The 14,223-nt window shown below is 48.1% G+C and overlaps 1 protein-coding gene across 1 annotated transcript in view; it reads right to left on the reverse strand.

The window, feature by feature from the left end:
- Positions 1-3,021: 3,021 nt before the first annotated feature.
- Positions 3,022-14,223, reverse strand: part of TMEM64 (transmembrane protein 64) — a 108,849-nt gene continuing 97,647 nt past the window's right edge. Inside the window, exon 3 of the mRNA XM_063924078.1 lies at positions 3,022-5,278. Within this exon, the coding sequence (XP_063780148.1) occupies positions 5,102-5,278 (177 nt within the window). The 3' untranslated portion in view covers positions 3,022-5,101. The remainder of the gene's footprint in view (positions 5,279-14,223) is intronic.

Here is a 14,223-nt window from a genome sequence, read left to right on the forward strand (position 1 = left end):
CGCACACACTACCTCTCTTTCCGGAAGAGAAGCTGGCAAGGCAGATTTGAAAAATCGGTGTGGAGGCACGTCTTGAAACTTCAATTTGTATCCTTGGGTCACAATTTCCAGCACCCAAGGATCCAGGCCCGAGAGAACCCAGACCTGACTGAAGAGCTGAAGATGTGCCCCCACCGGTGCGGACTCCCGTAGGGGAGCCCCAGCGTCATGCGGTGGATTTGGCAGACGTCGGGGAGGACTTCTGCTCCTGGGAGCCTGCCACAGCCGGCGATCTTTTTCCTTTTCCCTTACCTCTTGCCGCAAGGAAGGATGACCCACTTCCTTTCTGGAATTTTTGCGACCGAAAGGACTGCATCTGGTATTTAGGCGTTTTCTTTTGCTGTGGAGGAACAAAAGGCAGAAAAGAGGACTTACCCGCGGTAGCTGTAGAAACCAGGTCCGCGAGGCCTTCACCAAACAAAACTCCACCCTTATAGGGCAGAGCCCCCATAGCCTTCTTAGAATCAGCATCACCATTCCATTGATGAGTCCACAACGCCTTTCTAGCCGAGATCGCCATGGCATTGGCCCTTGATCCCAAGAGGCCAATATCTCTTGCAGTCTCCTTTAGATAGACTGCAGCGTCCCTGATATGACCCAGTGTCAACAGAACGCTATCTCTATCCAGGGTGTCCATTTCAGCTGACAAGGTATCTGCCCACTTTTCAATAGCGTTATTCACCCATGCCGCTGCCACGGCCGGCCTGAGCAGCGTACCTGTCGTGACATAAATAGATTTCAGGGTAGCTTCCTGCCTACAATCAGCAGGATCCTTAAGGGCCGCCATCTCAGGGGACGGTAGCGCCACCTTCTTGGACACTTGTGCTAGAGCTTTGTCCACCTTGGGTGCCGACTCCCACCTAACCCTATCCTAAGAACGAAACGGGTATGCCATAGCAATTCTCCTGGGAATCTGCCACCGTTTGTCTGGAGTTTCCCAGGACCTTTCAAAGAGAGCATTCAGTTCATGCGAGGGAGGAAACGTTACCTCCGGCTTCTTCCCCTTAAACATACAGACCCTTGTCTCAGGGACAGCGGGGTCTTCCGTGATATGTAACACGTCTTTTATTGGCACAATCATGTATTGAATACTCTTAGCCACCTTAGGATGCAACTTTGCATCATTATAGTCGACACTGGAGTCGGAATCAGTGTCGGTATCAGTGTCTGATATCTGGGTAAATGAACGTTTTTGGGACCCCGAAGGGGTCTGAGTGTGTGGCACTAACTCTCCCATGGATTGCCTCCATGCTTGGTTCTGAGACTCGGATTTGTCCAACCTCTTATGCAACAAAGCCACACTTTTATTTAAAACACTCCACATCTCAACCCAATCAGCAGTCGGCGGTGCCGACAGAATCACTCCCTCATTCTGTTCAGCCCCCACACGAGCCTCCTCCTGGGAAGAGCATTCAGCCTCAGACATGCCGACACACGCGTACCGACATCCCCAAACACACTGGGCTAAAGGGGACAGACCCACAGTAAGGCCTTTCAGAGAGACAGAGGGAGATTGCCAGCTCACACCCAGCGCCCCACCGGTCTGAAGAATGAAACAATGCCCCAGACCTATAAGCGTTGTTATATATTAAGAATAATAACCAACACCAATTTTAGTGCCCCCCCCGCCCCCTCGTTTTTGGCACCCTGTTACTTGTGCCAGCAGTGAAGGGCCAGGAGCAGCGTCTCTGCAGCAAGCTATGGAGAGAAAATGGCACTGGTTAGAGCTGGAGGACGAAGCCCCGCCCCCTACATGGCGCGCTTCTGTCCCGCAATTTTTTACACTGGCGGGGGTTCCCTGATAGTGCCTCCGCACTCCATATACATGCCAGTCACAAATTATGAGGTTTTTATTGCTGACCAGGGCGCCCCCCCTGCGCCCATGCAGTGCCTGTGTGTGTGGGAGCAATGGCGCGCTGCGCGGTACCTCAGGAAGACTGAAGTCTTCTTTGCTTCGGTTACTCACCTGTCTTCTTACTTCTGGCTCTGTGAGGGGGACGGCGGCGCGGCTCCGGGAACAAGCAGCTAGGTGACCCAAGTGATCAGACCCTCTGGAGCTAATGGTGGCCAGTAGCCTAAGAAGCAGAGCCTTTCAACTCACAGAAGTAGGTCTGCTTCTCTCCCCCCTCAGTCCCACGAAGCAGGGAGCCTGTTGCCAGCAGTGCTCCCTGAAAATAAAAAACCTAACAAAAGTCTTTTTAGAGAAACTCTATAGAGCTCCCCTAGTGTGTGACCAGTCTCCTCTGGGCACAGAATCTAACTGATGTCTGGAGGAGGGGCATAGAGGGAGGAGCCAGTTTACGCCCATTTAAAGTGCCCATGTCTCCTGCGGATTCCGTCTATACCCCATGGTCCTTTTGGAGTCCCCAGCATCCTCTAGGACGAAGGAGAAATAATATGACGACACCATTTGCCCACTCTTGCTGTTATTGTATAAACTCAACAACTGCTGTTTTCTATTTTGTGAACAATGCTATACAGAAAAAGATATACAGGTACAACATCGATTTTAGGGCACCTCTTTTAATCTGGACACATCAGGTGCTGGAGTAAGTAAGGCGGTGGGTGGTAGTTAGGTTGCGGGAGGGCTTAGATAGGCTGCGGGAGGGTTTGAAAAGGCAGCAGGAGGCTTCGTTAGGCTGCAGGGGGTGGACGGGGGAGATAGAGTCGGGCTGCGGGTAAGTAGTCAGGCTGCAGGTGGGTAGTCTGGCTGCGGGACAGGTAACCAGGCTGCAGGGCTGGAGTTAAGCTGTGGGAGGCATGCTGGGTAGAATTTGGCTGCAGGGGAGAGGAGGGGGGGTAAAATCAGGATTCCGCCAACACCTCCGTCGCAGATATCACCGATAGTCCGGCACAGTGCCAGAACCGAGGGTGCCAGATTATTGGTGGTGTACCTGTATAATAGCATTATTCCAGTTATTCGAGTTGTACAATTATGGCTTAGAATACATTCAAGAAAGAATTATTTGTCCCAATGACCAATTTGTTTATGGTTTTAATTGAATACACAATGAGTTACATTATAGATTAACATTCCAGAACCGAACTGCAATAACTCAGATCAAAATTCACATTTTTAAAGTCCTGAGTAAAAAAGGGGCGCGTTTCACCATCGCTGCATACAAATTCAGCACACTTTTCTTAAAAACTGAAAAAATGTGCAAAGCAAGACAGTCTAAAGAGCATCTGTTCTCTACACAGCCTCTGGAGGAAACCATTTTGTGGGCTAGACCAATGGTCACCTAAAGTCAAGGCCCGCTTATCAATTCCCTAGGAATCATTGAGGCACTTCCTGCATAGACATCACTTGTTGTCATGGATACTTGTCCTGCCCCCAAAATGGCAGCCTCTACTGTGTGTAGGCATCAGGTACACTTTAAATACAAAATTCAAGCAATGGCTGCATTTACATTGTTTTAAAGCTTATTTTACAAGTGGAAATAAAAATAAATATAACATAAAAAGTTAAAGGCCACTCAATAGGACAAGCTGCAGACAGTCCAGCACTTGAAACGCGGTGATCCAAAAATGACCATATTTATGTACACGTATTGAAGATGTACCTTTTCAATGGGATCAGTACTAAATGCCGCCGGCCAGAATCCCGGCGGTCGAAATACCGACGCCGGAATCCCGACCACACAATCCCGACAGGGGTGGCGAGCGGAACGCTTCGCTGGCCACGCTGCGGGCACGGTGCCTCGCTACGCTCGGCACACTATTATATTCTCCCTCTAAGGGTGTCGTGGACACCCACGGAGGGAGAATATGTCGGGATTGTGGCGGTCGGGATTCCGGCGTTGGTATTTCGACCGCCGGGATTCCGGTCGGCGGCATCTTGACCGCATCCCTTTTCAATAAGTAATCATTACACAGTACAGCTACATCTACAAAATAAGAACAATAAATGTAATACACATATTGCCATGTACTATATTAATAAGTAATAAGTGTGTTGTGTACCGTCTAATGAACCAGCAAGACCTACACATTGATTGGATGTTAATTAAAAAAAAAAAAAAAAAAAACACAAGTCAGGTAAGAATTACATACAGTTTAATTGTGCCCTAGATATAGGTGATCCAATGAAATTCGCCACTGTGTATCCAGCCGTCAATTCATATTTTCCTCCCCGATGTCAAACCCCGCTGCTCCCTTCATCTATTTGCGCGTCTAACATTTGCCAGTGACAATGCAGCCCTATCAGAGAACAACAACAACTGTCTGTAAATCTGGTCCTCGAAATAAAAATGGCTTTTACCGGCAACAAACCAAAAACTTCAGCTAAGCAACTTTAGAGAGAGACCACAGTTTCAAGAAAACACAGCCGGTTTAAGAGCACTTTATAGGGGGTAAGCTTCAGTTGTTTCCCTAATGGTCATCTTGTTATCAAACAGCATCTAGGGAATTGTTAAAGACTATTAAACCTAAAATACAATTTATTTTATATTTCATATAAAATTAAATATATTCTATATAGATAAAAACCTTGACAGAACATTGTATTTACAGAAAATGTGCCTAACGTAGCTGTTGCCTAAATAATCTGCACGTTGCGTACTGCAAAGGGATTCCTGGCAGGAAGTTTGCTGTGCATAGGAAAAGTTACTCCCCCAGGAGTAAAACTTTAACTGAAGGAACTTAATTTCAGTTACAGTGAAATTTTTAAATTTCTATTGTCAATGTTATTAGTAGCACTTTTATGGTATTTTAGGTTTAGTGGTCTTTCAACAATAATTTAAAAGAAAAATATATTATGGAAACAAAACATTTTTCATACAAGTTACTTGTCTTCATTTGCATATGAAATATGTGCAGTAATAAATAAATATGCCACAACATATTGTTCTTAAGAGCTGTGCAGGAAAAGTGCATTGTATAAGCCATGGCACACGCAGAATGCAAAGTCTGACGAATGCTTCCAATGTGGAGATTCCGGTAGGTGTCCTTGCAAAGGAAAAACATTTAAAGTTCAATTGGAAAGTTCTGTAGGAATTGGTTGTTTCCTTCAATGAAGGAATAGTGATCCGAGTATTGTCAATAAACAAAGGCTGAGCAGGAATCATACTATGTTAATTCCATCCAAAGAGAACAAGGTCCTTTTGCTGCAGAAAGCCGAGCTGCTGCCACCACCAAAATGGCCGTCTTTCAGTTCCATCTCACAAGCCATGATAGCTGCATTCAGCTCCACTTGAGCTCGGTGGACAACGTAGAACATGAGCGCTATGCTTATCATGATCTGCAGAAAACAAAACCAGTTAAAAAAGAGTATCAGTTTGGAAACATAACAAGCATGCTTACATAGGCGGCAAAGAGGTGCACAAGTCTTCCACCCAAACACCATAAATATAATGCTGCTTTTTTCAACTTGCTGTTACCAAACCACTCAGGTGGTAGTGAAGCCAATCTGAGTGATGCACACCAGACACAGGTTAAGCATCCAAATGGATGCTCATGTGCGATGTATTATCCCAGCCTTTGTTCACCTCACGTTACATACAGATGAACAGAAAAGTGCCCTACTTAGTATGTAAACGAAGAAGTACAGACGGTACGCAACACACAAAGCTTAGGGCGAGTGAGCCGTCAGGTCCTGTGCAACTTGGCTTGCGCAGAGCATCTTTTTTTTTTTTTTTTGGGGGGGGGGGGGGGGGGCAGTCTTGTGAAGTGAAAATTTGTCTGAAAAAAACGCTCACACATACCACATCTCCCAGGACCTGGTGCGCCAAGAAGGGCCATTTGGTGTGCCTGCGGCAAAAATTACCGTGGTAATGTATGTCACTAATGACATTGTCATCCATGTTTTTCCTGAACACCAAGTTATTTTTTGGAGAAAAAGAACGTTTAAAGGGAGAAATTCAATTAGCCATGATAATGCGGTAATTTACAGCAATCTGACTTTTACCACGAGAATCATCTTATCGCAGGTTTGCTCGAACCCACGATTCACCCAATTCAATTGCAAATTTGTGAAAATAGGATTCTTGCCATTATTCTTGCTGTCAAAACCAGAGAATATTGTAGGAGAAAATGGGGAAGTCTGCTTATACCCTAAAAAAAGCCAAACTAATATAGGAAAACAGTATAGAAGTTTATTAGCAGTCATAATAAAAAGAGATGTGCAGTACTTAAATTGTGTCAAATGGCTGTTAAATGCATTTAAAAAAAAAAAAAAAAAAAAAAAAAAAGTAAAAAAATAATAAGATTTTATTCACCGGTAAATCTATTTCTCGTAGTCCGTAGTGGATGCTGGGAACTCCGAAAGGACCATGGGGAATAGCGGCTCCGCAGGAGACTGGGCACAACTAAAGAAAGCTTTTAGGTCACCTGGTGTGCACTGGCTCCTCCCCCTATGACCCTCCTCCAAGCCTCAGTTAGGACACTGTGCCCGGACGAGCTGACATAATAAGGAAGGATTTTGAATCCCGGGTAAGACTCCTACCAGCCACACCAATCACACCGTATAACTCGTGATACTATACCCAGTTTAACAGTATGAAACAACTGAGCCTCTCAACAGATGGCTCAACAATAACCCTTTAGTTAACAATAACTATGTACAAGTATTGCAGACAATCCGCACTTGGGATGGGCGCCCAGCATCCACTACGGACTACGAGAAATAGATTTACCGGTGAGTAAAATCTTATTTTCTCTGACGTCCTAGTGGATGCTGGGAACTCCGAAAGGACCATGGGGATTATACCAAAGCTCCCAAACGGGCGGGAGAGTGCGGATGACTCTGCAGCACCGAATGAGAGAACTCAAGGTCCTCCTCAGCCAGGGTATCAAATTTGTAGAATTTAGCAAACGTGTTTGCCCCTGACCAAGTTGCAGCTCGGCAAAGTTGTAAAGCCGAGATCCCTCGGGCAGCCGCCCAAGATGAGCCCACCTTCCTTGTGGAATGGGCTTTTACTGATTTAGGATGCGGCAGTCCAGCCGCAGAATGCGCCAGCTGAATTGTGCTACAAATCCAGCGAGCAATAGTCTGCTTAGAAGCAGGAGCACCCAGTTTGTTGGGTGCATACAGGATAAATAGCGAGTCAGTTTTCCTGACTCTAGCCGTCCTGGAACATAAATTTTCAAGGCCCTGACTACGTCCAGTAACTTGGAATCCTCCAAGTCCCTAGTAGCCGCAGGCACCACAATAGGTTGGTTCAAGTGAAAAGCTGATACCACCTTAGGGAGAAACTGGGGACGAGTCCTCAATTCCGCCCTATCCATATGGAAAATCAGATAAGGGCTTTTACATGACAAAGCTGCCAATTCTGACACACGCCTGGCTGAAGCCAAGGCCAATAACATGACCACTTTCCACGTGAGATATTTTAGATCCACGGTTTTAAGTGGCTCAAACCAATGTGATTTTAAGAAACTCAACACCACGTTGAGATCCCAAGGTGCCACTGGAGGCACAAACGGGGGCTGAATATGCAGCACTCCTTTCACAAACGTCTGAACTTCAGGTAGTGAAGCTAGTTCTTTCTGGAAGAAAATCGACAGAGCCGAGATCTGTACCTTAATGGAGCCTAATTTCAGGCCCATAGTCACTCCTGCTTGTAGGAAATGCAGAAATCGACCTAGTTGAAATTCCTCTGTTGGGGCCTTTTTGGCCTCACACCAAGCAACATATTTCCGCCATATGCGGTGATAATGCTTTGCAGTTACATCTTTCCTGGCTTTAATCAGCGTAGGAATGACTTCCTCCGGAATGCCCTTTTCCTTCAGGATCCGGCGTTCAACCGCCATGCCATCAAACGCAGCCGCGGTAAGTCTTGGAACAGACAGGGCCCCTGCTGCAGCAGGTCCTATCTGAGCGGCAGAGGCCACGGGTCCTCTGAGATCATCTCTTGAAGTTCCGGGTACCACGCTCGTCTTGGCCAATCCGGAACCACGAGTATTGTTCTTACTCCTCGTTTTCTTATTATTCTCAGTACCCTTGGTATGAGAGGCAGAGGAGGGAACACATAAACTGACTGGTACACCCACGGTGTCACTAGAGCGTCCACAGCTATCGCCTGAGGGTCCCTTGACCTGGCGCAATATCTCTCTAGTTTTTTGTTTAGGCGGGACGCCATCATGTCCACCTGTGGCCGTTCCCATCGATTTACAATCAGCGTGAAGACTTCTGGATGAAGTCCCCACTCTCCCGGGTGGAGGTCGTGCCTGCTGAGAAAGTCTGCTTCCCAGTTGTCCACTCCCGGAATGAACACTGCTGACAGTGCTAGTACGTGATTTTCCGCCCATCGGAGAATCCTTGTGGCTTCTGCCATTGCTATCCTGCTTCTTGTGCCGCCCTGTCGATTTACATGGGCGACTGCCGTGATGTTGTCTGACTGGATCAGTACCGGCTGGTGTAGAAGCAGGGATTTTGCCTGACTTAGGGCATTTTAAATGGCCCTTAGTTCCAGAATATTTATGTGTAGGGAAGTCTCCCGACTCGACCATAGTCCTTGGAAGTTTCTTCCCTGTGTGACTGCCCCCCAGCCTCGAAGGCTGGCATCCGTGGTCACCGGGACCCAGTCCTGTATGCCGAATCTGCGGCCCTCTAGAAGATGAGCACTCTGCAGCCACCACAGCAGAGACACCCTGGTTCTTGGAGACAGGGTTATTAGGCGATGCATCTGAAGATGCGATCCGGACCATTGGTCCAACAGTTCCCACTGAAAGATTCTGGCATGGAACCTGCCGAATGGAATTGCTTCGTAAGAAGCCACCATCTTTCCCAGGATCCGCGTGCAGTGATGCACCGATACCTGTTTTGGTTTCAGGAGGTCTCTGACTAGAGATGATAGCTCCTTGGCTTTCTCCTCCGGGAGAAACACTTTTTTCTGGACTGTATCCAGAATCATACCAAGGAACAGTAGACGTGTCGTCGGAACCCGCTGTGATTTTGGAACATTCAGAATCCAACCGTGCTGGTGTAGCACCTCCTGAGATAGTGCTACTCCCACCAACAACTGCTCCTTGGACCTCGCCTTTATTAGGAGATCGTCCAAGTACGGGATAATTAAAACTCCCTTTCTTCGAAGGAGTATCATCATTTTCGCCATTACCTTGGTAAACACCCTCGGTGCCGTGGAGAGTCCAAACGGCAGCGTCTGGAATTGGTAATGGCAATCCTGTACCACAAATCTGAGGTACTCCTGGTGAGGATAGTAAATGGGCACATGCAGGTAAGCATCCTTGATGTCCAGGGATACCATGTAAACCCCCTCGTCCAGGCTTGCAATAACCGCCCTGAGCGATTCCATCTTGAACTTGAATTTTTTTATGTATGTGTTCAAGGATTTAAAATTTAAAATGGGTCTCACCGAACCGTCCGGTTTCGGTACCACAAACAGTGTGGAATAGTAACCCCGTCCTTGTTGAAGTAGGGGCACCTTGATTATCACCTGCTGGGAATACAGCTTGTGAATTGCCGCTAGCACAGCCTCCCTGTCTGAAGGAGTAATCGGCAAGGCAGATTTTAGGAACCGGTGGGGTGGAGACGCCTCGAATTCCAGTTTGTACCCTTGAGATACTATTTGCAGGATCCAGGGATCCACCTGTGAGCGAGCCCACTGATCGCTGAAATTTTTGAGGCGGCCCCCCACCGTACCTGGCTCCGCCTGTGGAGCCCCACCGTCATGCGGCGGACTTGGAAGAAGCGGGGGGAGGACTTTTGCTCCTGGGAACCTGCTGTTTGTTGCAGCCTTTTTCCCCTACCTCTGCCTCTGGACAGAAAGGACCCGCCTTTTCCACGCCTGTTTTTCTGAGTCCGAAAGGACTGTACCTGATAAAACGGCGCCTTTTTAGGCTGTGAGGGAACATGGGGTAAAAATGCTGACTTCCCAGCAGTTGCTGTGGAAACTAGGTCCGAGAGACCATCCCCAAATAACTCCTCACCCTTATAAGGCAAAACTTCCATGTGCCTTTTTGAATCTGCATCCCCTGTCCACTGGCGAGTCCATAAGCCTCTCCTAGCAGAAATGGACAATGCACTTATTTTAGATGCCAGCAGGCAGATCTCCCTCTGTGCATCTCTCATGTATAAGACTGAGTCTTTTATATGCTCTATGGTTAGCAGAATAGTGTCCCTGTCTAGGGTGTCAATATTTTCTGACAGGGAATCTGACCACGCAGCGGCAGCACTGCACATCCATGCTGACGCAATAGCTGGTCTAAGTATAATGCCTGAGTGTGTATATACAGACTTCAGGATCGCCTCCTGCTTTCTATCAGCAGGTTCCTTGAGGGCGACCGTATCCGGAGACTGTAGTGCCACCTTTTTAGACAAACGTGTGAGCGCTTTATCCACCCTAGGGGGTGTCTCCCAACGTGACCTATCCTCTGGCGGGAAAGGGAACGCCATTAGTAACTTCTTAGAGATTACCAATCTTTTATCAGGGAAAGCCCACGCTTCTTCACACACTTCATTTAATTCTTCTGATGGGGGAAAAACTACGGGTAGTTTTTTCTCCCCAAACATAATACCCTTTTTAGTGGTACCTGGGTTTATATCAGAAATTTGTAACACCTCTTTCATTGCTTCAATCATGCAACGAATGGCCTTAGTGGACATTAGACTAGACTCATCGTCGTCGACACTGGTGTCAGTATCCGTGTCGACATCCGCGTCTGCCATCTGAGGTAGCGGGCGTTTTAGAGCCCCCGATGGCCTTTGAGACGCCTGGACAGGCACGAGCTGAGAAGCCGGCTGTCCCGCATTTGGCATGTCGTCAAATTTTTTGTGTAAGGAGTCGACACGTGCACGCAATTCCTTCCATAAGTCCATCCACTCAGGTGTCTGCCCCGCAGGGGGTGACATCCCTTCTATAGGCATCTGCTCCGCCTCCACATCATTATCCTCATCAAACATGTCGACACAGCCGTACCGAGACACCGCACACACACAGGGAATGCTCTAACAGAGGACAGGACCCACAAAAGCCCTTTGGGGAGACAGAGTGAGAGTATGCCAGCACACACCAGAGCGCTATATAATGCAGGGACTAACTGAATTATGTCCCCTATAGCTGCTGTTATATATACTGCGCCTAAATTTAGTGCCCCCCCTCTCTTTTTTACCCTTTTCTGTAGTGTAGACTGCAGGGGAGAGCCAGGGAGCTTCCTTCCAGCGGAGCTGTGAGGGAGAAATGGCGCCAGTGTGCTGAAGGAGATAGCTCCGCCCCTTTTTCGCTGACTTTTCTCCCGCTTTTTTATGGATTCTGGCAGGGGTAATTATCACATATATAGCCTCTGGGGCTATATATTGTGGTATTTTTGCCAGCCAAGGTGTTTTTATTGCTGCTCAGGGCGCCCCCCCCTAGCGCCCTGCACCCTCAGTGACCGGAGTGTGAAGTGTGTATGAGGAGCAATGGCGCACAGCTGCAGTGCTGTGCGCTACCTTGGTGAAGACCGATGTCTTCTGCCGCCGATTTTCCGGACCTCTTCTTGCTTCTGGCTCTGTAAGGGGGGGCGGCGGCGCGGCTCCGGGACCGAACACCAAGGCCAGTTCCATGCGGTCGATCCCTCTGGAGCTAATGGTGTCCAGTAGCCTAAGAAGCCCAAGCTAGCTGCAAGCAGGTAGGTTCGCTTCTTCTCCCCTTAGTCCCTCGCTGCAGTGAGCCTGTTGCCAGCAGGTCTCACTGTAAAGTAAAAAACCTAATTATATACTTTCTTTTTAGAAGCTCAGGAGAGCCCCTAGTGTGCATCCAACCTCGGCCGGGCACAAAATCTAACTTGGAGGAGGGTCATAGTGGGAGGAGCCAGTGCACACCAGGTGACCTAAAAGCTTTCTTTAGTTGTGCCCAGTCTCCTGCGGAGCCGCTATTCCCCATGGTCCTTTCGGAGTTCCCAGCATCCACTAGGACGTCAGAGAAAATAGGATTTTAATACCTACCGGTAAATCCTTTTCTCTTAGTCCGTAGAGGATGCTGGGGATGCTTCAAGAACCATGGGGTATAGACGGAATCCGTAGGAGACATGGGCACACTATAAGACTTTGAATGGGTGTGAACTGGCTCCTCCCTCTATGCCCCTGCTCCAGACTCCAGTTATAGGAACTGTGCCCAGGGAGACGGACATTTTGAGGAAAAGGATTTATTTAATCATTTCAAACTAAGGTGAGATACATACCAGCTCACACCACTAACACGCCATACAACATGGCATTCAACAACAACGCATGCAACGGCATGACCAACAGTCACAGATTGACTAAACTCAACGCAACATGAGCGTAACAATAAGCAAACTGCAGATACAGCCCGCACTGGGACGGGCACCCAGCATCCTCTACGGACTAAGAGAAAAGGATTTACCGATAGGTATTAAAATCCTATTTTCTCATACGTCCTAGAGGATGCTTCAAGAACCATGGAGTTTATACCAAAGCGAGTGCGCTTTATACTGCAGAGTGCGGATGACTCTGCAGCACCGATTGACCAAACAAGAGGTCCTCCTCAGCCAGGGTATCAAACTTGTAAAACTTCGCAAAGGTGTTTGAACCCGACCAAGTAGCAGCTCAGCAAAGTTGTAATGCCGAGACTCCCCGGGCAGCCGCCCAGGATGAGCCCACCTTCCTGGTAGAATGGGCTTTCACCGATTTCGGTAACGGCAATCCTGCCGTAGAATGAGCCTGCTGAATCGTATTACAAATCCAGCGCGCAATAGTCTGCTTAGAAGCAGGAGCTCCAATCTTGTTGGTGTCCCACAGGACAACAAGAGCCTCTGTTTTCCTAATTTGCGCCGTTCTGGCGACATAGATCTTCAAAGCTCTGACCACATCGAGAGACTTTGACTCCGCCAAGGCGTCAGTAGCCACTGTCACCACAATTGGCTGGTTAACATGAAATGATGAAACCACTTTTGGCAGAAATTGCTGACAGCATGGAAAATCAAATAGGGGCTTTTGTGAGACAAAGCCGCCAACTCAGACACTCGCCTTGCAGACGCCAAGGCCAACATCATGACCACTTTCCAAGTAAGGAATTTTAACTCAACCTTGCGCAAAGGTTCAAACCAATGTGACTGTAAGAATTGCAACACCACATTAAGGTCCCATGGTGCCACTGGGGGCACAAAGGGAGGTTGGATGTGCAGCACGCCTTTTACGAAGGTCTGAACTTCTGGAAGGGAGGCCAATTGTTTTTGAAAAAATATCGACAAGGCTGAAATTTGTACATTAATAGAGCCTAACTTTAGGCCCGCATCCACACCTGCTTGTAGGAAATAGAGCAACCGCCCCAGGTGAAATTCTTCCGTAGGAGCCTTCTTGGATTCACACCAAGACACATATTTTCTCCAAACACGGTGGTAATGCTTTGCCGTTACTTCTTTTCTAGCCTGAAGAAGTGTAGGAATGACTTCACTAGGAATAACCTTACGGGCTAGGATTTGTCGTTCAACCGGCACGCCGTCAAACGCAGCCGCGGTAAGTCCTGATACACGCATGGCCCCTGTTGCAACAGGTCCTCCTGAAGAGGAAGAGGCCAGGGATCTTCGATGAACAACTCCTGAAGATCTGAATACCAGGCCCTTTTTGGCCAATCTGGAACAATGAGGATTGCCTGAACCCTTGTTCTTATAATTTGTATCACCTTTGGAATGAGTGGAAGTGGAGGGAACACAGACCGACTGAAACACCCACGGTGTCAATAGGGCGTCCACCGCTATCGCCTGAGGGTCCCTTGACCTGGAACAATATCTCTGAAGTTTCTTGTTGAGGCGGGACGCCATCATGTCCACTTGAGGAACTCCCCCAACGACTTGTCACTTCTGCAAAGACCTCTTGATGAAGACCCCACTCTCCTGGATGGAGATCGTGTCTGCTGAGGAAGTCTGCTTCCCAGTTGTCCACTCCTGGAATGAAGACCACTGCAAGAGCACTGGCATGTCTTTCCGCCCAGCGAAGAATCTTCGTGGCCTCGGTCATCGCCGCTCTGCTCTTTGTTCCACCTTGGCAGTTTATGTACGCCACCGCTGTCACGTTGTCTGACTGAATCAAGGCCGGCAGACCTCGAAGAAGATATTCTGCTTGCAGCATGCCGTTGTGGATGGCTCTTAATTCCAGAATATTTATGTGTAGACAAGCTTCCTGACTTGACCACTTTCCCTGAAAGTTTCTTCCCTGTGTGACTGCTCCCCAGCCTCGGAGGCTTGCATCCGTGGTCACCAGGAACCAATCCTGAATCCCGAACC

Source organism: Pseudophryne corroboree, chromosome 5, assembly GCF_028390025.1.
Source record: "Pseudophryne corroboree isolate aPseCor3 chromosome 5, aPseCor3.hap2, whole genome shotgun sequence".
Lineage (NCBI taxonomy): Eukaryota > Metazoa > Chordata > Amphibia > Anura > Myobatrachidae > Pseudophryne > Pseudophryne corroboree.